Genomic DNA, 26,003 nt, shown 5'->3' with positions numbered 1-26,003 from the left:
TTAATAAAGAGGAGGGGTGTCAGGTTCTCCTTAAATCATTGCTTGCCCAAGAGAATTGAGGAGAAAGTGGGAAACATCCTCCCAAGGGCAGAGGCAGCCGAAGCAGCAGCAGCAGTGACACCCCACCCCACCCCACCCCACCCTCCCCAAGAGCCCCCCAGGCGGGGCCGTGAGCTTGAGCTCGGGCTGAGGGCTGCTGGCAGTCGATCAGGGACAGTTTCTCTCCTGACGGCAGGCTATGAGCTGCCCGTGTTTACCTGGGAGACGGCCGGGGCCCGGGAGGCAAGGGGAAGCAAACACACTGAAGCCCAGCTGAGCGAATGCGGGTTTTCTACATTTTATTTCCAAGAAATGACATCTTGTTTTCATAAAATGGTAAACCAGACTCTCAAAATGCAGGCCACCTTCCACGCAGCCACAGGGCACACCCAACTGCCCAAGATGATGTCAAAAGGGTACATGAAGTATCAAAAACAACCAACAAATTAAGAAACAGAACTCAACTCATTCAACACTTAGGCAGGCAATCCGAGTGGGAGTCCCAGCAGCGCTAGACGGTGACAGCAGCAGAACCAGCCCGATGGCCGGCCGGACGGATGGATGGAAGGACAGAAGGACAGTGATACAGACTTCCTAAGCGGGTCTCTGCGGCACGTGGCAGCCTTAGGGAGTCCTCTAGAACACACCACACTGCCATCCTGGAGTCTCTCATGTGTCCTTGGAAGCGTGACCTTCATGACAATCTCTTTGCTTTGAAGAGAAAGACACAAGTGTGAAGGTGAGGCCTGTGTTTCACTCCCTCACATCCCAACCACCTCTGCCTGTTCTCCACAACCGAGAGTAGAGGGAGGGCGGAAGCTCGGTCCTGGCGAGACTGGGTTGTGGGGCTCATGGTGTTGCCCACACAGCCTCCGGCAGGAGGATCACTCAAGCCAGCGAGTCTTCACATTCACACAGGACAGGCTCAGGGTCACTACTCGACCATGCACGTGTTTATTTAAATGTGAGGTGGGCCTATATTCAAGGTCATTCCACTGCCTCTACTTGGACACCCGGTTCTCTCGACTGTCTAGGGATGGAAGGGCACTGTCGCCGCTTGGGAAGGCCTGTCTTCTCAGCCAGGGAAGCTTTCCTGGGCGCCTCCAAACAGATGGCAGTGTCTGATGACAAGGCAAAGACCTCTTACAACAGGTCACTAAGGGAACAGCTCTTATACCTCTGCAGAAGGCAGCTCTGCAGTCACACAACTATAGACTGGTAAGTAGTCTGAGGTGCCAGTCCTTTCTGGGTCACTAGCTCATACAGTCCACAGAGCCCCGGAGCTGACCACCACAGGACAGTCCTTTCTCCACCCGTTCCTGTGATGCTACTATACTTACTCTGGACACATGCAACCCCGTGGGTGTGTAAGGCTGCAGGGAGACAGATGTCTGAGCTCGTGAGAGTGGAGGCTGCTCAGTCTTAGGTGTCCCTTCTCAGCTGCCCACCAGGTTCTTTGAGACAGTCTTTCTCTCACCATGGCCTGAGGTCCACTGAGGAAACTCCCAGCAAGCCCCGAGGACACACCGTCTCCACTCCCCCAACGCTGGGATTTTAAGTGCCACCAGGCCCAGCTTACATGGCTCTGGAGTCAGACCTGGGACCTTATCTTGTGATCACCCTGCCATCCCCGGCCTTCTTGTCACCTCAAACTGTATTTGAGTTACGATGAGGGGAAAAGAGAAGCGAATTAAAGAAGACAGCTCTTACTTTCAATAATGAAGGGACCAGAAGAACACATCCAGCAACATCTGGTTACTCTTATCCAGCAATAATTTTGCAAAGCATACATTTTTAGAAAAATCAAAAACATACATCTGGGCATGGTGGCACGAGGGGAGGCTGAGGCAGGTGGCTCACTCTTGAGTTAGAGGTTAGCTTGGTCTACACAGCAGACCTACCTCAATAAACAAGCAATCCGGGTGTGGTACTACGGTCCTTGAGTACAAGCTAGCTGAGCCATTTTCCTTGGGCACACAGTCCTAATCCTACATGCTGATTTCATGTAAACAACAGGCTCTCAGGACTGGGCTGAGAGTGCGTGCGATCTCACATTCTCTCCGGTGGGTTCTTTACTAAATACCGTCCGACTGCTACTATGCCCCCTTCCCAGGCTGGCTTCTATGGAAGAGGTGGGCAACACCATGAGACTTCCAGGGGAGCAGAGAGACCTGTCTGGAGTCCGGAGCCCTTGCCGTTGCTCTACATTCCCTTCCCCTTAGCTAAACAGAGGCGGCTCAAGTCACAGGCCCGGTGATCTTCCAGGGGTCTCCGACCACAGAACAGCCCGGCTCGCAGGCTCACAATGCCTTCTCTCTGCACACCCTCAGCAAGAGCTTCGACTCAGTGTTACAACAGCAAGGGGGCGGAGTCTGCAGGAGCCGGCGCTGAGAGAGAGCAATTCTCCCCCCAGATCTTTTGGGTTCTTATGCCATCCCCTCCAGTGCTGGGCGAGGGCCCCTACCCTCCAGCTATCTCCAGCCCTGCTTCTTTCTTTTCCGAAACTCAGGGGAGTTGAACACAGCGCCTCAAGCCTAAGATCCCAACTCTTGGGGAGTCCAGAGGGAGGACGGCTGTGAGTTTCAGGCTGGCCTAGAGTCGGACTCTCAAACCTACCCTACAACCACCACAAAGCCCAGAGGAGGAGGAGAAACTGCTGGGGAAACTTGTGAACAAGTTAATTTAAAGGGAGCAAAAGAAATAGGGGAGGGAGAACCTGACAGAAGGATGGCCCTCCCCTTACCACCTCCCTACAAGGAATTTCAAACCTTTTCCTTCTGAAGGTGCTTGCCACAGTGATTCTTGGTACAAAGGTCTCATTTGAATGTGTTATTTACTTCAGCTGCAAGGCATGCTTCTTTAATTCTGTTTAATCCAGCTTCCTAATACCACCCCCTCCTCAATAGCTAACCAGTCAGGAGGTGCTGCTCCCACTGGGACCTAAACCCAGCAGTCAGGGAAGCTGAGGAAGGTCCTCTTGGAGAACACAGGACATCTGCATGAGAATCAACCAAACCCTTGCCAGTTTGCACAGCCTGTGTTTTGTTTATTCTCTTTGTTTTATTTATGCATATGGGTGTTTTACCTACACATGTATGCACACCGTGTGCATTCTTGGTGCCTAAAACAGACAAAACATGTCAGATCCCTTTGGACTGGAGTGACAGGCAGTTTTAAGCCAGCATGTGGATGCTGGGAATTGAATACAGTCTTCTGGAAGAGCAGGAAGTGCTTTTGACCACTGAACTCTCTTCAAATCCAGATCCTAAGTTCTTTTTAAAAATTCCCACGCACTAAAGAATAAACCAGCTTTCAAATGGCACCAGAACACTTAAAGAGAGCTGGCATTTTAATTTAAAATTTTCTCTTCACACTGCAGCCCAACAAAGCTGCTGATGGCTCTGGCGCATCTTCCCCTAAATCAAGTCTCAGAACCTTCCGCTTGTCTAGAGAAGTCTCAGAGCTGCACGTGCTGTGGTAACTGCGGAAAGTGCCAGCTGTGCTGTGAGCAGGGTATGCACAGAAGGCAGTGTGATGTTTCCTAACAGTCACTCCTCTTGCCAGGGAGGCCCAGGGGCCTGCTCAGCCTCAGCAGAGAAAGGAGAAGGGATAGGATCCTTAGTCTATGCAAGTGACTCTCCAGAAGAGGACAGAGGTGGACTTGGGCTCTTCCAGTCATCAGCTGTGATGGATGAAGAAAAATATAGGCTGGGTAAAGAAACTCTCATAGGCATCCCACCCTGACCCAGAAACACATGTCAGTTCAGAGTCATGACCTGATCCTCATCTAATCTGGCTTCCGGGATGACAAAAGCAAGCCTTTTCGTCCACTGGCAGCCCCTCCCGGTCTGGCTGTTCTGCAAACATAGGCCATGCCCTCGGTTTGGAAAGCAAGCATCCAGAAAGGCATAAGGCTTGGCTTAAACATGGCTTCCTCTACAGGATCCTCTCTCATCTCCACCTGCCCAGACCAGTGTAAGCGGTTCTTCCTCTGAAGCTGCACCGCACCTTCAAGTGAGCTCGAGAGCCGGCGAGATGCTATCTCTCTCCTGGGGCTAGTGTAATGTTCCTCTGGAAATAGAAGGTGGAAATGGAGACCATTGGGGTTCGCCAGAACCAAGGGCAGAGGAAAAACTTATAGAGATTCTAAACCAAATACAAAATACTCTAGCGGTTATCAGGAAGGCAGCGAGCACACACTTCGAGGGTCAGATCGTACTCCTAGACGGGAACTGGCTAAGGCACAGTCCCTGCTCAGCATCCACACTGCCTAGGGCTGAGGAGCCTGCTGCCTGCCCAGTTTCACACTGCGGATGCAAATGAATCAGCAACAGATCCCTGGCCCTACCTGGAGCGCTCGGAGAGAAGAAAGCCAACAACGCAACACTACACTATGAATAGCATTTGGCCTTTTAGGCTGCCCAGCATCTCAGCTCAGGAGTACAGCCAGGCCACACAACTGTGGCCACGTGACAACATCATAGACAGCAGCTCTGAGTTAATTTCCAATTCCCAGGAGGGACTGACAGGACATGACAGCCATGGGCATGCTGCCTTTCTGTGCCAGCTCTCTATGCAGTATCAGTACTGTCTACCAGGCAGCTTCCTTGATTTGTGAGAGAGTCTTCCGGGGCAACATGAGGGAGTGGCTCTCTGCAGCATTAGCACAGCAGCACTCAAACCACTGGTTCTCAACCTGTGGGCCACCAACCCCAAGGACCATCAGAAATAGATATTTACATTGTGATTCCTAACAGTAGCCAACATACAGATGGTTCTGAAGCAGTAACCAAATCGATTTTATGGTTGATGGTCACCACAATAAGAGGGACTATTTTAAAGGGTTGCAGCGTTAGGGATGTTGAAAACCACGGACTTTAATGAACAGACGTTTACTACGGAGGGATGGTTCAGGGACACTTACCAACTCCTTCCCCAATCTTTTCAAGTACCCTGACTGGACATCTGTTATCAAACCCACCAGGACCAGATAGTCACCCCAGCCCCAAGCCCTTACAGAGCGTATGTACTTGTTTCTCTGCGCGCGCGCGCACACACACACACACACACACACACACACATCCATCTCTAACTGGCCGCTGCCTTCAGCAACAGCACCACCTGGTGCACAGCCGGCACACCTTCTGACACAGTCTGTTCCAGGTCCAGCTTACTCCAGGGACACACCCACCAGGTGGCTGCTCCAACAACAGACTAGTCCAACTTGTTCCTTCCTATGCGGGCTATCTGAACTCCCCATCCACTCCCAGTTCTCCTGCCTGTAGTTCAGGGAGTAGGGGCTCACGGGCACTCACCTCTCCGTTCCCTAATTAGGACACTTCTTCTCTCCTTCACGTCTGCGCTTAAGTTTTCCACCATCTTACTAATGCAGTTGTCCAGAACCAGGGAGTTGGTTCTGGACTCAATGTCCTTCCGACAAATGGGACACTCTAGTTTCCGTTTCATCCATTCATTGATACAGAAGGAGCAGAAGCTATGGGCACAGTTCAGGGTGACAGCCTGCAATGTGAAAGGACACTCTTACCTTCTCAAAGCAGAACAGAGCAAATCCCCCAAGGCCCACAGGCAAGCATGCCACAGCCGAGCCTCACAAAGGCACTCTGCTCCATCAGGTTAGCTCGCTCAGCGCCGGTTCCTGCCTCCCTTTCCTCGTCCTCCTTATGAGCCGCCACAGTCCCGAGCAATGATAAGTTTCTCCACAGGAGAGAATCATTAGACTAGAGACTCTGCGGGGAACAATGACTTGTAGCCAAAGTGATTCCAGTCAGAGATGCTGATCTTCCCTCAGGAGGCTGACACACCCAACTTCCCTAGAGGCTGCCTAGGAACAAGAATCTCTCCCTACAGCATCCTCCTTTCCAAAGGTTTAAAAAAAAAGAAAAGAAAAGAGAAAAAAAGAGAAGAAAGAAAAGAAAAGCCATCTGCTATTCAACTGCATAAGCGTAACACTCTTAGCATAAAGTGAATTAGTTACAAATGGCAGGAAAATTCATGAAAATTAAAACAGCTGGTGTAATAATGTGGCAAAGTAACAAATGGTAGCCCAGGAGACAGGTGTTTGCTTTTCAAAAGGACCCCCAAAGCCATAGATTCACTCTGGTGCCCGATACCCACAGTGACCACACAATCAATGGCATTCACTATCCTGCTTCAAAGGCCAACCACAGGTCCACACGGAGCACTGTGCCCAGCCAGAGTCACGGGAGAGCAGGAGTCGTGGGCAGTTCTATTCCAAGCCTTCACAATCCCGATGCTCTGGGGATCCCAGACTTTCTATGCAGTTAAACAGTAACGGTGCCAGTAAATCTCTAAAAAGGGGATGGCACAGTGAGGACTGTGTGACAGAACAGAAGCGGCTGTCTTGTCTTCCGAGGGTTCCCCCGGTGCCAGAGGCTGGTGCACAGGGGTGGGGAGCCACCACTCGCCCGCCCGCCCACTCGCACTTAACTCGATAAAGTACTCTGAGCAGATGATACACTGGAGCTCGTTCTCCAGCACGTCGTTCATGTGGCTGAGGACTTCCTCCTTCTGCGCTTGGACCTTGTCCTTTTCTTCCTGCAAAGACACACCACCACCTGTCACAGGGAAGCCACCAGAATGCAGGCCAGGCCAGGAGCAAGGCCAGTGCAGTGTGGCAAGAACGGAACTCTCCCTGAGGGTTGCCATTTGGTTCCCAAGAGCGGCTCCTAACACAGAAACCAGCTCCCTGCTCTCTCCTCCCCGTGTGGTGAAAGCTAACCTGCAGCGTGACAGGTTAGGGTGAAGCCCTGGGGTTGCTAGGACGACGGGCGGGCGGGACAGGATGAATGGCTAGAACAAGGGCTGCAGGAGCTGGTTCTGCTCTTCTCCCATCTGAGAACTATCAGCTGTGGACCAAAATCATGTCCTTGACAGACTCCAGCCACATCTGCCAGTGCCCTCTGGACTCCTAGCCTGCAGAACTTTGAAGGATACATCGCTGTTGTTCATTAGCCTGATTTACAGTATTTTAGCTGCAGTGGCCTGGATGAACTAAAACTCTACCTCCTCGGTATCTGCTCTGTATGCAATTTTTGTTCCTTTCCATGAATAGACAAGGTGGGGGCTGGAGGGCACTGGTAAGTCACAACCTGAGTGATAAAAACTTTTCCCCAAAACTATATAGTTTCACAAGACAAGAGAGAGAGAAGAACACCTGTCCCTCCTATGCCCGACCCCCAGGTATGGCTGGGAAGAAGTCCCTTTGGGCTCCGACCCCACCCCCCATCCCGCTTGCCACCTCCTACTTCTGTTGCCCTCCGTCCCCAAGGTCAGAGCACCTGTGGGCTTCCTGTAAGGACGGACCCTGGCTATGCTTCCTTAAGTTGAAAATTAGTTCTGTCATCATCTCCCAAACAGGAAGCAACAGGAGCCCAAGAGAAAGAGGAACAGCCACTCAATTACACCTGGGCTCTGTTTGCCTTTTTCTTTTCTCATCAGAAGACTACGATGTCACACTGGGGAAGATCCAGACAAGTCACGATCGAGGAGGGTTTTTTCTTTTTTTTCTTTTAGCTTTATTTTTGTTTTATGTATATGGGTGTTTTGTCTACAAGTATGACTGTGCACACATATGTGCACTGGTGGAGAGGTCGGATCCCCAGATTTTTAACACTAGAGTTACAGAGAGCAGTGAGCCACCACATATGGGCTGCTGGGACTTGAACCTCTGGAAAAGCAACAAGTGTTCTTAACCACTGAGCCACCTCTTCAGCCCACTGTAAAAAATGTAAGTTCCTCAGTTTTAAAATATGTGGTAAAGCAAAATGACAGCAACTCGGGAGTTGGAAACAGGATCAAGAGTTTAAAGCAGAGGTGGAGCTGGGCTGGAGGATGGCTCGGTGGTTAGCAACACTGGCTGCTCTTCCAGAGGTCCCGAGTTCAATTCCCAGCAGCCACATGGAAGCTTACAACTGCCTGCACCTCCAGTTCCAGGGGATCCACATCTTCTGGCCTCTTCAGGCACTATATACATATGTATACAATATATTTTAAGAGAGAATGAGCTCAAGGTCATTTTAGCTACATAGTAAGATTGTAGCCAGCCTGGAGCCAGTGTGGGCAACAGTGATCCTAACAGACTATTGGCTAGCCAGGGTTATAGTAAAATCCTGTGGCAGAAAACAAACACAATGTACTCAGAGGTTGCCGCTAGCAACAGGGAGTTTGCCCAGAATGCCTAAGGCCCTAGTCTATCCCTTGCAAACAGACACCCCTTACCCGGAAATAAAAGGAAATAAAATTGTACTGATTTAACAAAGGAGAGGGACATCAAATGTCAGCGAGGAGGGGTCCCCTTCTGTACTCAGCCCCGGCTCTGACCCCGAGCAGGGTGAAGTACAGTCTGACTCAGGACACTCACTTCAGGTTACAAACGGTGGTCCTGATCTTGTATGTATCATCAAACATACATGGTTCCTCGTAAGAATGTATTTTATGGTTACACAAGTTTAAAGATAAACATTTCACGTCTGGGTTTCTGCCTCCTATGAAAGAACTGGATCTGAGAGGACTGGCCTTGTGCTGCTGGGTGGCTTCTGACTAAGGAGAGAAGAGTCGCCTTGTGGGAAGGAGGCAGAACACGGGCCTCACAGCCCCCAGTGTTCTTACACTCAGGCCGCTCCCTTACTTTTATTACTGGTCCTGCCCTGGGAGGCACTGATGTTTACAACTTACAATTTAAGAGTTCTACTGATCTGATGGGGAGACAGACAGCTTCTAATGGAGACTCCCCCAAAGGCCAGCATGCAGGGGTCCAAGGAAGGGGAGGGAGGCTGCCTCACAGTGAGGATACAGGTGAATAACTACAGATTGTCTCCCTGAGGTAAAGAACTGTCTGTATTCACCACAGCAACCACACTCTAGAATGGCGGGCCACGCACACGCAAGCCTCTGTCCTCCACCCATACCTTGGTCCGCTCCAATTCTTTGTTCTTGGCTTGAATGATTTTCTCAAAGTCCTTCTTGCTGCGGTTTAATTCTTCCATGAGAGCCCGATGCTACAGAAACAGCAGGGGAGCCATCAGGAGAGCTTGCATGAGGCGGCCAGTCAGCCCTGTTAGCCACACCTTCGCTTCCTCACTGTGCTCAGTGACTTTGCTTTAGGGACCAGTGATGGCAATTTCAGAAACAGCCTTCTTTCACTCAGGATGGAGGATCAGGACAGGGGGGCAGCAGATCGGTTAGTCCTTTGGAACTAACCCGGCCAGCGTCGTCTAGAAGCTGGCACGCCCCAGTGCCAACAGCTGTTTCACTGTGACCCTGGGTTCTACAGCTCTACCAGTCTGAAAAAGAACATCTTTGGAGGGATCACCCATACCAGTTCAGGCGCAATGTCAGAGAAGCACCCGATACCATGTCACACTGACGCATGACGTAGGACCAGGCCTCGAGTCAGATACGTGTTAGAGTGGGCGCAATGCTGGAGCCACAAGGGAGCAGAAAACCCCAGCCTTCCTCACGGCAGGGCAGAGCCGGACTCTCTGGCCAGTTTAAAAACATCTAAGCATTAGTTTAGGACCACCCAGGAGGCCAGTATGCTGGCTCATCGGGTAAAGGTGTTGGCAATGCAGCCTCATCACACATGCTGCGGTGCACGAGCACCCACAGTCACACCCAGTGTATTTCCTGTGTGTGTATGAGTGTAAGTTTCATGTGCTCGCGCGCGCGCGCGCGCGCACACACACACACACACACACGCATGCAGAGTAAAATAAACATGAATTTAAACACTTAAATGGGAACAATGCCTACCCTTTCACCCTATGAAGTAGATAAGCTCAAAAAATAAAATCCAAATAGAATTTTCAGCTAATTATTTCTGAAGCCATTTATGCATCTGCCCTCAAGAAAATCTAGGCAGGCTCCCTCTCACACAACTGCTGGTACTGATAAGGCTGACAGGCCTGGAGTAAACAAATGGAGACAGCCCGGCCCTTCCACAGGCTGAACGTGCATCAAGTTATTGACCACAATCAAAGCTCAGAGAAGCAAGGCTTTGTTGTTTTTTGAGATGGGGGTCTCACTATGCAGATCTGGCTGGCCTTGAGTTCTAGACAGGTACCTGCCTCTGCCTCCCGAGTACTGAGGTTAAAGGTGTCTGAAGCGCGTTGTAAAGGGCTAAGGAGCACAGAGGAGGCAGTCAAGTGAAGAAACCCTAGGGTCCAGTGAGATGGCTCACAGGCCAGGTCTGCTGGAGCTCCATGGCAGAAGCAGCACTATCCTGCTACTGGGTGGTTTAGACGAGAATGCTCCTGAACGGTTTCTGGATACCACAGTGAAGGGATGGCAAGGTGCACAGGCTCTCACGGGCCCTAAGGCCCAGGCAAGGCTAACTGCTGCCCATTGCGAGGCAGAGCCCTATCCAGAGAGCCTGCCCAGGCCGTTCTGTCATCACCAGGCACCGTGATGAAGATGTAGGCTTCCACACTGAGATCTGGTGTATATCTGGGAGGCTCCAAATCTCCAGCCTGATGGTGTGAGCATCTGGCACCTGTTCTGTTTGCAGACTGGAGATAACAGGAGTGGGATGAGAGGCGGAGGCAGCTAGTGGCCATGTGGTGCTTGGCTGCTCCCCACTCACAGCTATCATAGCCTCCGGAAGTGGGCGATTACGTTACCTCCTGCAGAGCCTGCACCAGCTGTTGCTTCAGGTCGCACTCTCCTCCTTGCTCTTTCTCCAAACCCTGAAAAGCCAAAACAAAATGGAAGGTTTCTGCAGTCAGGGGGTAAGAGAACAAAACCTGAGGAGCAGCCACCACAAGGAGCAGGGGCAGGAGGCGGACACAAGGGCCCCGCCCCCCCCTTTACTTCAAGGGATGGGAGCAGGATTTGCTCATCTACAGCCTGCCTCAGGACTGGGCTCAGGCCACCCACTGAGCGGCTCTGAACCGCCACAGAAGACAGTCTAAGTTGCCTTTATTGCCATAATACTCAAATAGATGGAGTCTGAGAACTGAGCCACAAACATCCAAACTCAAATAATCCCCAAGGCTGGCTCGTCAACGCTTCCCTGTCTTGTCCCTCCGCACTGATCACCCTCTCCAAGGCTCTCTGCCCTCTGAGCCACATGGACGGCACTCATCTCTGGCCAGCTTCTCCCATGCAGCCTCTGTGTTCATTCTTGCGGCCTTAGGGATTACCTACAGGGGGGGGGATTTTGACTCATTCATAATTTAATGTGCCAACCATTCCTCCAATGTACTAATAGGGAGCATAAAATACTTAATGATTTAAAAAATGGGCATTTTAATACCAAGCAGAATTCCTCCCTACCATGAGGGCAGCGGGAGATGCGGCTAACTACACACAGCTCAGGTATGCCTCTCTGCCAGTCTCTCCCGCCTTGAGCGTCCTGCCCAGAAGACTGCAGTGTCTCCTTAGCACAGCGCAGGCACGGGCATTAACCTCAGGCACACTCTCATCTCTGAACATGCTATCCGTTAGAGAGAACTCTGCTCAGCGAAGGTGTGATACCCTAAACAGAGATTCCCACCCTCTGTTAACTTCTAGTGGTCTGGGCTGGAGGAGGGGACAGTAGCTAAGCACACCCACCTGCCAAGCCGCCCTAAGGCACTATGTAATAATCTATGGCTTCTGCTCACCCTACCAGCTCAAGGAGATAGCAGAGGTTAGAAAGTATAAACTCTTCAGAAACAAGTCAACACCACTGCAGGCTGTCCCTGGCCCACAGAGACCCAAGCAAGATAAAAAAAACCACCGTTGCACTTCAGCTGTGACTGGTCCTTTTTGGTTTTAAGTCAACAACAGGGAATTCTTGACATTCGCCATTACCTGAGCAGCCGGGGTGGGAATGGCATGGTTCCTGTCACACGGGAACTGACATTTAAGCAGGAGCAGGATCCGCTCCAGTCTGAAGCCTTATGCAAGAGCTGGTCAGCAAAGCAAATGATTTGGAGTGGAGAACACACTTGGTCCAACCTCCACACCTCTCAGACATGTCTTTCACTTTCTAGTAGAGGACAGTGGCTAATCATTCGGCCAGCTGTGCCTCCACAGCACTCTGGTTGGTCAAGACAGGAACAAAACCACTCTCTGCCGCCACTGCCCCAGTGAGCGGGTGCACAGTGAGCTAATCACACAATCGCTGTGGCACCTGCTCTCACAGCAAAGCGCAGAGGAGTCCAGAGAACACGGCTCGCTGGCCCTAACCTTTCTCCAACCTCTCTCTGACTTTACCTCAGATCTGCGACCCATTTCCAAGCAGAGACCAGTTGTCTCCAGGGTAGCTACTGCAGTCACCTTGCTCATCCGGGCACCCTGCCTGGCTCCTGACCTCCCCAGTGTGCTGACACCCCAGTCCTTCCCAAACTCCATCTCGGTTTTCCACTCCCACTGTCTCCTGTGCTCAGCAGTCAGTCCCTGCGTCACAGACAACTCTAACCAGGAGCTCAGGAAGCACGTGCCGGCCTGAGGACGCGCGCCTGTGCTGCCTCTGTGGTACCTGGAGGTAATGTTCCTCTTCCTGGAAAGTCTTCTCCAGCTGCTCCACCCTGGCTTGCTGCTGAGCCTGCTCTGCAGACAGCTGAGACTGTAGTTCCCGCAGCTCCTTCTCCATCCTCAGCATCTTCTTTGCGCTCCCCTTGCGGGTCTGCCTCCTGATGTTCAGGACAGCCGTCTGCTTCTCCTGCATCTGTGTTTTCAGCTTCAGTATCCGGGACATGGTCACCCTAAACAGTTCTAAGCTGCTCTGAGATGCCGAGGGGCTGCAGGCCTTCTGCTTCTTAGGATAGAGTTCGGGGACCTTTGGGAGAGCAGAGTAAGCGTGAGGCCCGGTGGCCTTCTCACTCGCCTCCAGAGAAGTCAGCGTAGGACACAAGCATCCTAAGGGCTGACCTGCTGCTTCACCTTTGTCACGTAACTTCTCTGGCTCAACGACTTTACTGGAGACTTTAACCAGAGGGCATCTGAGACCTGAGGGGCCCTCGGCTGGAAGACTCTCTAACCCATCCAAACTGAATTTCCTCTTAGTTCTCAAGCCTTTATGTTTTTGTGTTGTCTGTTCATTCTTGGGGGCAAGGCAGGGAGCCAGACTCTCCCAGTCTTCCTCAGTAACTTCATATTCATACTCAGCGGTTTCCTTGTGTTCCAGTGGCACTCCGAGCTGGATATGGTCTCCCTTACGGATGCAATAACTCTGTAACGGTGCCAGACGCTCTCTGTTCAGCCAAACACCATTCAGACTCTGGGGAAAAAGAAAGAAAAACAAAATAAGCTCATGATTTTCCTCCTCTTAATGGAATTTCTCTCTTGCTGCTGCAAAACCTTCTGCCTTTTGAGAAGGAAAACCCTTGAGAACAAACAGAAATGAAAGGTTCATAAAGTACCATCTCTGGAAAGAGCATTGTGCGCACAGTGCTCTGGCTTGCTACTTATATGTCACATTCATATCTCCACAGAGGACGCCTGTGTAACAGGCCAAAACCTCCTTACTAAAACATAGCAACTCGCTGAACAACGCTCAAACTCAACCCCTCCAATGACCTAACTCCGGGCATTGAGTCAAGGTTGGAGAAAATGCTCCTAGGGAGGGAAGCCCCAGCTCAGCGAGCCACTGCCAGGCTTAGCCAGGCGTCCCCCATGGGCATACAGGCCCTCAACACGCTGAGCAAGCAAACATGCCCAGGGTACAAAGGCTAGGAGGCCAGTGCTAATCTCCTATATTGGGGAGTCTGAGTGGAGGTGGGGCTGACCCGAGGAGCGTCAGCAGCGAGGTGCGAGGTGCCGTGGAACAGGCAGAGCTGGGGCTCTCGCCTGAGCTCACAGACCACATCCAACACTTGGCTGTATTAGCTGCAAACTTTTAGCAACTTCTGTCCCAGTCTTGTCTACAAAATGAGGATGTCTTGTAAAATGCATAGCACAGTACTCCAATACCATAGTGAGCGGACACTGTTGAGAGCATGGATGGGGGAGGATGAGCTCTGGGGTAAGAGCACAGAAGACCCAGCTCAAGCCCAACCCTGGAGTCTTGGATTAGCCTGCCTGCGCTGGCAACGTGTCCACCATCTAAGAGCTGAATGACACTGGGGAACCTCCCGTTTGTTTTCTGGGTTGGTTCCTGTGTCTATCAGATGATCATCTTTCTGGTGATCCGTGTGTGAATTTTACATGTGCAGCATACTTAGAACAGTACCTGGTATGACTGATCTATCACTTCACTTCTGCGCTCACCAGCCTGCCGGGTATGAACAGAGATGGCCCCCAGAGACTCATCGTGTGTTTGAATGCCTGGCCACGTGGACTGGCACTATTAGGAGGTGTGGCCTTGTTGGAGAAGTGTCACTGAGGAGGCAGGCTTTGAGGTCTCCTACATTCAAGCTACATTCAGTGTGACAGTCTCTCCCTAGTACCTGCGGATCAAGATGTAGACTTCTGGCTCCTCATGCCCGCCTGCCCCTGCCTGCCTGCCACCATGCTCCCCACCACGATGACAATGGACTAAGCCTCTGAAACCGTAGGCCAGCCTCAATTAAGTGTTCTCCTTTATAAGAGCTGCTGTGGTCATGGTGTCTGTTCACAGCAATGGACACCCCAAGTAAGCCAGCAGGTAAAGGACAAAATCCATATAAAAGCAGCTCTCAGCAGCTAGATGTGGGAAGAGCAGCACAAGGACTCAGCTAAGAATGGAACCCACAGCACGACAAAGGGTACCATGTGGAGGCCAGTTAGCTAAACGGAGATGGCAAGTCCTAAAACAGACTTCAGGACTAACACGATACTGGGAGGGCTCTTAATTTTGGGGGAGAGGCCAAAGATTAAACTCACTGTTGAACTGAGACGAAGGCTGACACAGACTGACATCTATACTCTATGTTTTAGGTTAGCAATCTGTTAAAAGGGTCAGCCAATATTCTAAATATCTTGAACAAAGCATAATAGGCAATGTAAATGGATAAATTATAAATGTACAGCTAGATGAAGAATTGCAAAGTGCACAGCTCAGCACTCTCTACACCGGGGCTTTACAAAGGCACAGTTTCTCTGTGTAGCCCTGGCTGTCCTGGAACTCACTCTGTAGACCAGGCTGTCCTCAAAGTCAGATATCTACTGCTTCTGCTTCCCCAATGTTGGGACTAAAGGCGTGCACCTTTGCTGCCTGGCTTTCTTTGTCGTCGTGCCCCTCCCCACCCCCCAGACAGGGTTTCTCTGTGTAGCCATGGCTGTCCTGAACTCAGAAATCCACCTGCCTCTGCCTTCCAAGTGCTAGGATTAAAGGTGTGCTGGTCATGGATGAGGCTTAGAATCATGAAATTGAGTGAAAAGGCTCTGCACAAGTAGCTACGCATGCTAATATTTGCCTGTAGCCCCAGAACTGGGGAGTGCGCAGGAAAGCCTGATTTCCATGCCAACCTGGGTTACATAGCCAGACGTTGTCTCAAGAAACAAAGGGGCTAGGGAGATGCAAGGCAGACATGCAGACCTGACTTGAGTCAGTTAGGATTAAAGGCGTGCACCACCACCACCACCACCACCACCACCACCACCACCACCACCACCTGGCTTGGCTTCTTCTTCTTCTTCTTTTTTTTTTTTTTGAGACAGGATCTCACTGTATAGCTCCCGCTGGCCTAAAAATTGCTTTGTAGACCAGGCTGGCCTGAAATTCACAAAGATCTGCCTGCTTCTGCCTCCCCCGTGCTAGAATTAGTATGTACCACCACACTTAGCTAGCTCATTTTTAGAAGAGCACATTTGAGTGCAAATGCCCATAGAAGTCAGGGGCTCCTTCCTTAGCACTCGAGTTATAATGGCTGTGACGCACCTGAAGGGGGTGCTGGGCACTGAACCCAGGCCTTCCGAGGTCAAGAACAAGGTCTCTCACTGCTAGAGCTCAGCAGTCAGGCTGACTGACAAGACAGTGAGTTCTAGAACTCCCTCCCTACCCACCTCCCCAGCTCTGGATTTGGACACACACAGATTTCTACATGGAGATCTCAAGTCAGGTCTGCATGTCTGCCTTGCATCTCCCTAGCCCCTTTGTTTCTTGAGACAACGTCTGGCTATATAACCCAGGTTGGCATGGAAATCAGGCTTTTCTGCGCACTCCCCAGTTCTGGGGCTACAGGCAAATATTAGCATGCGTAGCTACTTGTGCAGAGCCTTTTCACTCAATTTCATGATTCTAAGCCTCATCCATGACCAGCACATGAGGGCGTGGTAGAAATACACTGTAGAAGTATTTATACATTCTACTATAGGTGGGCATCAGAAATGTTTCCTAGAGACAGAAAGCGACACACGTGCATGCACATACCCCTGGATGAGTCACAGACGGTCACAGAGTCTGTCTACTGGCCTTCCCTCTGAAAGAGAGAGGTAGGTGTTCTTGCCCCTCATCCTCGCCCGTACCCAGCCTCCCTGGTCTTCTGTTTAGTCACTTAAGAATGTGTGGTGGTATTCCCTTGTGGTTTGGATTTAAAGGTCCCTGAGCACTGAGTTTAAACAATTTCTCATGGATGGTGAGAATTCAGTACACTCTTTTGTGATGTCCCTGTGTTTTCATTCACTTCAGAAACTGGATTATATCTGTTTTTTGGAAAAACCAGACTTGGAATTTTGTATGCGCATGAGCAGACGTCATCAGTTATGTGAATACATAGCAATCGCTTCTACCTTGGGCTCATCTTTTTCTTAATGTCTTCTGAGGAATAGAAATCCTTAATTTTGTTATACTACATGCAGTTTTTAAGGCCCTCCCCCTGGTGTGGGACAGGGCCTCCCCGCCGCTGCCTGGCGATGGTCTCTGCCTCCCAGCCTGCTATAGAAGCACAGGGATCATAGACATGTGACAGCTCACGGCTTTAACATGGGTCCTGGGGAGCCAGACTCAGCTCTTCATGCTTGTGTGGTAAGTGCTTTACCTACTGAGCCATGTCCTCGGCCTCTCATCTCAATTCTTCAGAAGTATCCCAGACTGGAGAGGTGGCTCGGTAGTTAAAAGCACTGCTGCTCTGGCAGAGGACCCAGGTTCAATTCCCATAAGGCGGCTCCCAGCCATCTGTAACTGCAATAGGGAACCTGCTGCCCTCTTCTGGCTTCCACAGGCACTGCATGCATGTAGCCCACAGTCATACATGCAGACAAAGCACCCATACACATAAAATAAAACATGTATAAAGGATAAAAGAGCAAACAGAAGTCAGGGCACAGACTGCTGTTGATGCTAGAAGACCTGAAGCTGGAACTATCCAGCAGTGAGACTCAGCCACAGAAAACACACTCACAGGACGTGAGATGCCAGATCCTATCACACGAAGGGAGAAATGACCAAGTAGCTGATAAATCTGTGGCTAACCTGGTCTACATAACAAGACTTTCCCCATCTTTAAAAAAGCTCCCTACTCCATGGTCCTTTCCCACTACCCCCGGGGGATTCAGGGCCTTCCTCCTTCCAGGGCTTTGTAATGCCCTACCAGACCAGCGACTTTGTAATGTCCTACCAGACCAGTGACTTTGTAATGTCCTACCAGACCACTGACTTTAAGTTTTATTTAAAGGGAACTGAGGAGACAGTCCAGCAGTTCAGAGCGCTTGCTCCCTTCCCAGAGAACCCTGGATCCTCTGGAAACTTCCAACAGTCACATGAGGCATCTCACAGCAGCCTGTAACTCCAGCTCTGGAAAACCCAAACCTGTCTTATGGCCTCAAGCACCTGCATGCAAATGTGCATACAAGACACATGGAAATAACACAATAAAAAAAAAATCTACAAAAGATGTTTAAAGTAGAAAAATCCTTACAGTAAAATATTTCTGAGGAAAAGTACACGCCTTTAGTCTCAGCATCTGAGAATCAGAGGCAGGCACATCTCTGTGAGTGTAAGGCCAGCCTGGTATACAGAGCTAGTTCCAGGACAGTCAAGGCTACACAGAGAAACCATGTCTTAAAAACGACAAAAGGAAATTTAAAAATATCTAATAGGTCTGGAGAGATGGCTCAGTGGCTAAGAGCATCATATCTCCTGCTCAGTTCAGAACGCACAGAGTGGCGCACGACTTCAACTCCAGTTCCAGAGGGATCTGGCCACACTAGCCTGGGCACACACACACACACACACACACACACACACACACACACACTCACATACCACCCCTTCCACAAAGCACACGTAAGTTAAAATAATATACAATTCTTAAAAATCCATACAACTCAATAGAAGCCATTAGGCTTGGGTGAGCTCTTGTACCTTATTGTCCATAATCGTCCACTGTCCCTCAGGATTCTGCTTCAGAACGCAGTGGTTTCGAGAAATCATCAGAGGGCATACCTTTGATATCAGCTGGTATGTGACACTAAATCCCCGTCCTATGGTCACCTGAAAGGCAAAGGTAATGTAAAACACAATCCGTCACTATGGTAACAGTCTTACCAACCAGCAGCAGACACAAGTCCTGACTTATGAAACCAGACACCTGTGGTGCCTAGACTGCTCACCGGCTCTCCTCCCCCTCCTCCCACACAGGGAGCCACCACATAGAAAAAAGCAAGACATTGTGGTAAGAGTTAACGGTAACTGAAGGGGGGGGGGGGGGAAGCCAAGCAGTGGTGGCACACACCTTTAGTTCCAGCACTGGGGAGGCAGAGGCAGGCAGAACTCTGTGAATTCAAGGCCAGCCTGGTCTACAGAGTTCCAGGACAGCTATGCTTACACAGAGAAACCCTGTCTCAAGAACCAAACACAAGAGTCAGGCGGTGGTGGCGCACACCTGTAATCCCAGCACTTTGGGAGGCAGAGGCAGGCGAATTTCTGAGTTCGAGGCCAACTTGGTCTACAGAGTGAGTTCCAGGTCAGCCAGGGATACACAGAGAGACCGTGTCTCAAAAAAACCAAAAATAAATAGATTAAAAATAAAAAAGCAAAAAAAAAAAAAAAAAAAAAAACCCACAAACAACACAACAACACAGAGACAGCTGGGTACTTAAGTGCACTGGCTGTCCGTCCTAAAGACCAGATTTGTTTTCCCAACAGCCCCACGGTGGCTTATAACCATCCACAATTCCAGATGCAGCAGATCTGATGCCCTCTTCTGTCCATGCCTCCACCCCAAGCACCAGACATGTTTATGTGTGTAAACACACACGCAGCCAAAACAACTATACACATAAAGTTATAATTAAAAAAACAAAAAAGAACTAGTATAAAGTCTCAGGCTGGTACATCCTTGAAAGGTCATTTCTACCATCGTGAGATGGAGACGCATCACCATCAACTCCTCTTGAGCACTGCCTTTACACATATGCCAGGCCATGGGGTTTTCTCAGTCAATTTTTTCAGTTGGCCCTGGTTCTGCCCTAGGTTCACCAGGAACTCTCCAAGCCCGTTCTACAGTTGTCAAGTGTCTCTGGGGTGTCAGAAGTCCTGTCCTGTACTCCCAGGGCCTGAGTTTGAGTGTGTCATCTCAATAGGTCTGTCTGAGAGGGCTCCTGGTTTATTGTTATAGCTGTTGTACTACGAGGAACACATTTAAGTTCTTAGGGGTGTTTGAAAGGAGCGAAGCAACTCAAATCATGGGTTACAAGCTGGAGGCTTGTGTTCTGCTTGAGATGGCTTTCCAGACTGCTTGTGCTGGCTCGTGTGTGTGTGTGTGTGTGTGTGTGTGTGTGTGTGTGTGTGTGTTCTGCTCGAGACAGTTCTCCAAGCAGCTCTCTTTCATTTCTACAAAGCCAAGTCATGGTATCAGCTTTCTGGTTCTAGGCATGGGTAGCAGTGTATGTGTGACATTGGCTGTGACAGCGCTGCAGTACACTGCCAAGTTATTCTCAGTCTGAGAAATGACTTTTTAAAAGTTCTTTTTAAATGCTATTATCTTTATTTTATGTGCATTGGTGTTTTGCCTGCATGTATGCCTATGTGAAAGTGTCAGATCTTGGAGTTAACAGTTGTGAGCTGCCATGTGGTTGCTGGGATTTGTACCCCAGTCCTCTGGAAGAGCAGTCAGTGTCCTTAATTGTTGAGCCATCTCTCCAGCCCCATGACTGTATTTCTTGATCCTCCTCCTAAGATTACTATGCTGTGCCTTTCTATACCCGACTAGCTGGCAAACACGCGCTCAAATGAGCCCTGAAGCTGACTTCATTCACTGTCATCGTGTTAGTTCAGTCTGTCACACTGCCTTGGTAAAGCTGCTTTTACCTTTTTGATCTGACATCAGACAGACAGACAGACAGAATGTTCCTTCTAGCTTTAGATTCCCAAGAAACTGACACCGCAGTTGATGTTGTACCTTCAGTCAAGACTTACAAAACATAAGTTACATGGAGACTGGAGAGGTGCTCAGTTGCAAAGAGCTCAGAACTCCAAATCCAGCCTCAACGCCCTCTTCTAGTCCCCGCAGACACCTGTGCACACACAGGGCATATCTCTGCAAAGTCTAGTTAGGAGAGCAGTCTACAACCCTAAAGTCCTTCAGTCCCGGGTTCCCACTACTCACACTTCCTGGTATACCTGTCTATCATAAGCACTCGAGGGAAGGAAGTGAGGTTCTTCTGAGATCCCAGTCTTAGTTTCTTCTGTGCTTAAGCGATCTTTTGACTGACCTATACGGTGACCTCAGCAGAAAACAGCCAATGTTACAGTTTTCTCTTTTCCTGTTTGAGACAGGGTCTCGCTATGTAGCTGTCACTGGTCTGAACTCTCTGTGTAGACCAGGGTGGCCTGGAACTCAAAAGAACCCCCTGCCTCTGCCTCCTGAATCCTGGGACTAAAGGCGTGAACGAATGGCCTGTGGTTTTCTATAAAGCGCGCCTTCACCCCCTTTTGTAAATCCTTTGGAACCACCTATCTTCCGGCTCCTTAAAGACCAGCAACAACACTAGACTCTGGCCTAGTTTACTAGTTGCTTATAAACTCTTAGTAATGGACACGAGCATCAAGACAGACCTCACCTTGACTGAGAACACAGAAGCCACCTTTGTTCCATGTCCTTCCTTCATTCCCAAGTCCTAACTGTACCTAATCCTAGTCTTGTGGTCATTTCTGCCCTGGGTCTCTCCACTGCAGTCTTTCAGCCTTTCACTGGGTCTCTCACTGTCTCTCAGTCCACCTAGCCCCGGGCTTCAAGCACCCAGTCTTTCTCTTCCCATAGCAGCTGAAGAGGGAATACAAAAAAAAGGTCAGATCGCCCCTCTTCTTCAAAACTGGCATTCAAAACCTAAAGCTGTCCACACTCCAGTCGACACAAGGGCCTTTGCATATGTACTGCACTCTCTGCTTAGAATGTTTTTTCCTCAGAACCTTACATTCCTCTTCCCAGGCTCACCCCTCAGGGCCTACACTAATTATACTCACCTAAAAGTGGTGAGGCACAGTTCCTGTTATTAGCATATGTTTAGCACAGTCATAAAGTGCCTCATTCCCAGCCACCCTCACTCCTTCCTAGAGTACCAATCTCATCTGCGACTGCACTCTGACACTGCACAGCAGATGCTTGAGAACCACAGGGGTATTGGCCAACCCTGTGTGGTGAGAAACCCCAACAATAGCACTTAGGAGGTGGGGCTGGGCCAGGCGAGGGTGGCACACACCTTTAATCCCATCACTCAGGAGGCAGAAGCAGGAAGATTTCTGAGTTCCAGGACAGACAGGGCTACAAAGGGAAACCTGTCTTGGCAAAAAAAAAAAAAAAAAATCAAACAAAAAAAGGTGGGGATGGGGAGAGGACGCCTGCCTATACGATAGGCCCAGATCCCAAAATGGGTGATATCTGAGTCTTGTTTTATATTAGAAGCTGGAAACTGGCAGGAGACACCATGATAGCTCAGTAAATAAAGGCACTTGCTACCAAGCCTGACAGCCTGAATTCAACATCTTGGCCCACATAGTAGGAGAGAAGGGACTCCTGGAAGTTGTCCTCTGACCTGTACCCATACACCACAGCGTGCAGACAACCACACTTACATACACACACACAAGTTTTTCAAATGGGGAATGCCTCGGTCTGAGGACTAGCGGGGTGGGGGTGGGGTTCACTAACAACTGCCATCTCCGGTGGCTGTTTTAGAGGATGCATTCCATATTCCATTTGACACGGAGGGAGACAGCATGACTGCCATCAGGGAGAGCAGCACAGAGGAGCGTGAAAGCACCCTGTCATGAAAGGGACTTAGCATCCAGAGAGAGAGAGGTGTCCTTCCTCGGCCCCCTGCGCTGTCCTGGGCTCCCCTCAGGAGCTGCTCCACCTCCAGCCTTTAGCAGACAGGAATCTAGACACACCCTTGTTCCTGACCACCTCTGCCAGCCATCCTCCTCCACAGGGCTCTGATGCCGAGATGCAGTGAACACTCACGAGCCATCCCATGCTTTCCCCTTCCCCACTCACTCGGAGACACAGACACGGAGACCAAACACAAGACAAGCAGGGCAGCCGGCAGCTGCTGTTCCCCGCAGGTCTGCGAGCAGCTCACCTGCAATCAATCCCTGCTCATTCGTGCTTACACCAAACTCTCCAGATTGGTTCAGGAAGCTTAAAGACAGATAATTAAAGAATTTCCTTCGGTGTGATATGAAGATCCATCTATGTTTAAATTTTTATCTGCATAAGGAAGCTTTGAAGGAAACCAGAAAGGCAGAAACTAACCCTCCTTAGCTGTTATGATTGGCTGATACCAGACACATCTCTCTAAAACCTTATGCAAACCCACCTGGGCTATCATGTGAGAGCCACAGTCAGGTCTCATCCTCTGCAGGCTATCCCCCAAATGCTGCCAGCAACCTGACTTTGCCGGTCACTAGGCAGGCCTCCCTTACACAGAGGCCCCCACGGTGGGTCAGTCCTCACAGTCCTCAGCTTTCTCTTTGTTTGTCTGGTTCTTGCCCCACAGATGTAATTCCACACAGATCGATGAACACTGTAGAACATGCCCAGTAGTACTCTACACTCGGTCCTCTTGCTCTTGTCACTCCTGGGCTGCCAAGCTATTCAGGAGCAGTAGATTAGCCCACAGAATGGAGTCTCAACGAATAAGTCAACACATCATCAATTGAGTTTCCCTACAGGGTTGTGAGAGACTAGTAAATGCTCAGGCATCAGATTAAGTAATGCAGATGAAAAAAACAACTTATAGGCAAAAATAAGCAGCCCTCTAAAGCCTAATTTAAAGCAGGACCTGCTCTAGAGTATTACCAAATAAGCCACACCTCGGCCCACCAGGCATTCTCAGGCTCCTTCATGGTGTAACTCTCCCCGGTTCAAACCATTAATTTCTGTTTGTTTCCCAACTGAGAATATACGGCTTATCAGAAAAATCTAACCTTACCAATTCATTGACTTAACTTATATGATGTCTTAAGGTTACTATTCTTGCAAGGAAACACCATGACCCAAAAGCAAGTTGGGGAAGAAAGGGTTTATTCAGCTTACACTTCTGAATTGCAGTACCTCATCAAAGGGAAGTCAGGACAGGAACTCACACAGGCAGGAACCTGGAGGCAGGAGCCGATGCAGAGGCCATGGAGGGGGTGCGGACTGGCTTGCTCAACCTGCTTTCTTATAAAACCCAGGTGCACCAGCCCAGGGATGGCCCTACTCACGATGGGTTGGGCCCTCCCCCATCAATCACTAATTAAGAAAATGCTTTAAAGCCCGATCTTCTGGAGGCATTTTCTCAATTAAGGTTCTCTCCTTTCAGATGACTCTAGTTTGTGTGCCAAGCTGACATAAGACCAGCCGGCACACAATGACTAACATTCAGAACTGTACAGACTTTCCAAAACCTCAAGGCTTCTACAGTGCAAGCTCAATGCTGACCCAGTTCTGCTTCCAGAGCTGACTGCAAGGACGCAGCCGGCCCCAGCACCTCTCCCCCACTTTTAACTGTGCCTCCCCTTTTGTCTTTGTTTCTAATTTTGCGTTTGTGGAGCTGAAGCTACAGCTCATTTAGTAGAGTGCTCGCCTTCCAAGTACGAGGCTCTGGGTTCAATCCTTAGCACCTGCCCTTTAAGTCTGCATTATCAAGTCTTGTGAGCAGTCTCTGGATAGAAGAAGACTGTCTCGGACCCACTTCAGGAATGCAACCGTGCCCACCCCGATGCTCCAATTCCCCTCGGAGATGGAATGGAAGACTTTATTTTTCTTTTTTACATTACAGTTCGAGGGTTTTAGGAAAGCTACCCTGTAACTCGCGATCACACTTAAAATCAACTCCAGAGAGTCCACACCCTCCGCAGCCTTCCGGGCGTCATCTTCAGACTCCCAGGGCAGGTTCGTCATTCGTAGGAGTCAGAGGGGACGCCTCTGCCTCAGTTTCCCCGTCTCAGCTGGGTCACCGAAAGGCTCTGAAAGACCCTTAACCGGGACCGTGCCTGCTCTCGACCCCATCCTTCTCCTCGCTGGGAGGCCCGCGTCCGTTACGGCGGCTCCGGCACGGGCTCCGCTCCCGCGCAGCCACCCTCCAGGCCGGGCCTCAAGCCGCGGCCTCGCCTGGCCTCGCGGCCGGGTCCCTCCGGGCCCTGAGGCGGCCGGAGTCCGCTGCCGCCCCGGCGCCTCCCCGCAGACCGGGTGTGCGCGGCGCCGCTCCTCAGCCTCCCGGCTCCCGCAGCCCGCCATGCCACTCGCCCTCACCTCACTCCCAGCCTCCAGCTGCAGCCACTCGCGGTCCATCCCCAGCCGCCGCAAGCACCAGCTCCGGCCGGCCGCGAGCTGCCCCGAGACCAAGGGGTCGGGCTCGCCCATAGCCCGCTCGGCACCGGGGCAGCGCTCAGTAACCAGCCAAACTCCAGCTTGGGCTCCGGCCGCCTCAGAGGCTCCTCTCGCGCACCATACCCAAACACCAGACAGAAGCAATCGCCCGGGAATCGGCGACGCAGCGAGCGCGGACCCGCCCCTCGGCTTGGAAGGCGGGCAGTACGCGTGCGCAGTGGGAAGCGGGCGGCGGGCGGGCGGGAAGTGCGCGAGTACGAGACAGAAAGAATGAACCTAACAGCCTCCGCGGACGGAGGCCAGCCCCGGCTGCCTCTAAAACCCAATAAAAAGTAAAACGTAAATTATAGGACTTGGGGGGTGGCTCAACGAGTTGATTCGGTCTATTCCTATTTAGCATATTTTTTTGCATGACCCCATTTTTGTTACTGGATTTTTAAAAATTATACCAGGCAAATCTGTAGAAATGGATCTCATCATCTGGGGCTCATACGGGGAGGTACAGAATGAATGGAAATGGGTTGAAGGGGCTGGGGAGAGGGTGAAACTCTCCCTTCTCTCTCTGCCCTGAAGTTTGGTGAAGTTTTTTTTTTTTTTTTTTGGATTTGGTTGTATCGAGACAGGGTTTCTCTGTGTAGCCATGGCTGTCCTGGAGCTCACTCTGTAGACCAGGCTGGCCTCGAACTCAGAAATCCACCTGCCTCTGCCTCCCAGAGTGCTGGGATTACAGGTGTGCGCCACCACCGCCCGGCAAAAATGTGTAGCCCAGGCTAGCCTCGAACTTATGATCCTCCTGCCTCTACCTCCTTCAGCAAATCCTACCAGCATGCACCACCACAACCAGCTGGTGAAGTTTTAAAGTTGATTCAAGGTATACAGACTGCAGAACCAGGCTGCATGACTTCAAATCCGTTGGAGGGTGGCTCAACGAGGATGACTTGCACCAAGCCGAGACAAGAGTTCGAAGCTCAGGCTTCATCTATATGGTGGCTGGGAAAACGGACCCTTCCAATTGGCCTCTGACCTCCACATGCGCACCCTAGCAGGTTTGAACGAATGAACACTTACATCTTTAAAAATTATTGTAAATAACATAAATACTCTCTTTCCTTGGGTTCATGAGTATAATAATGACTATTTCCCAATACCTTCTTTCCTCTCCACGCCACTACCCCAGATCCAGCAGCGATGAACTGGAAACTCTTATTTCTACCCCACTGCTTTTTTCTTTGGCAGAGTGTGGTAGAGGATGAGGAATTCAAGGGC

General features: G+C 50.5%; 1 protein-coding gene across 3 annotated transcripts; it reads right to left on the bottom strand.

The window, feature by feature from the left end:
* Nucleotides 1-321: 321 nt before the first annotated feature.
* Rnf8 (ring finger protein 8) lies at nt 322-24,909 on the bottom strand. 3 transcript variants are annotated; one of them, XM_052163370.1, is made up of 9 exons: nt 24,660-24,909; nt 18,287-18,415; nt 12,542-13,282; nt 10,698-10,763; nt 8,988-9,077; nt 6,510-6,615; nt 5,355-5,561; nt 4,048-4,110; nt 322-750 (listed from the first exon to the last, which is right to left on the bottom strand). In XM_052163370.1, the coding sequence occupies exons 1-9, from the start codon at nt 24,768-24,770 to the stop codon at nt 734-736; spliced, it is 1,530 nt and encodes a 509-aa protein (XP_052019330.1). In that variant the 5' UTR covers nt 24,771-24,909; the 3' UTR covers nt 322-733. The 3 variants fall into 3 exon arrangements, with proteins under 3 accessions (XP_052019330.1, XP_052019331.1, XP_052019329.1); XM_052163369.1 differs by lacking the exon at nt 322-750 and adding an exon at nt 757-3,721; XM_052163371.1 differs by lacking the exon at nt 4,048-4,110 and having other exon boundaries at nt 24,660-24,906.
* Nucleotides 24,910-26,003: the final 1,094 nt, after the last annotated feature.

This window comes from Apodemus sylvaticus, chromosome 19 (genome assembly GCF_947179515.1).
Source record: "Apodemus sylvaticus chromosome 19, mApoSyl1.1, whole genome shotgun sequence".
Lineage (NCBI taxonomy): Eukaryota > Metazoa > Chordata > Mammalia > Rodentia > Muridae > Apodemus > Apodemus sylvaticus.
This window is presented reverse-complemented; position numbering and strand designations above follow the sequence as displayed.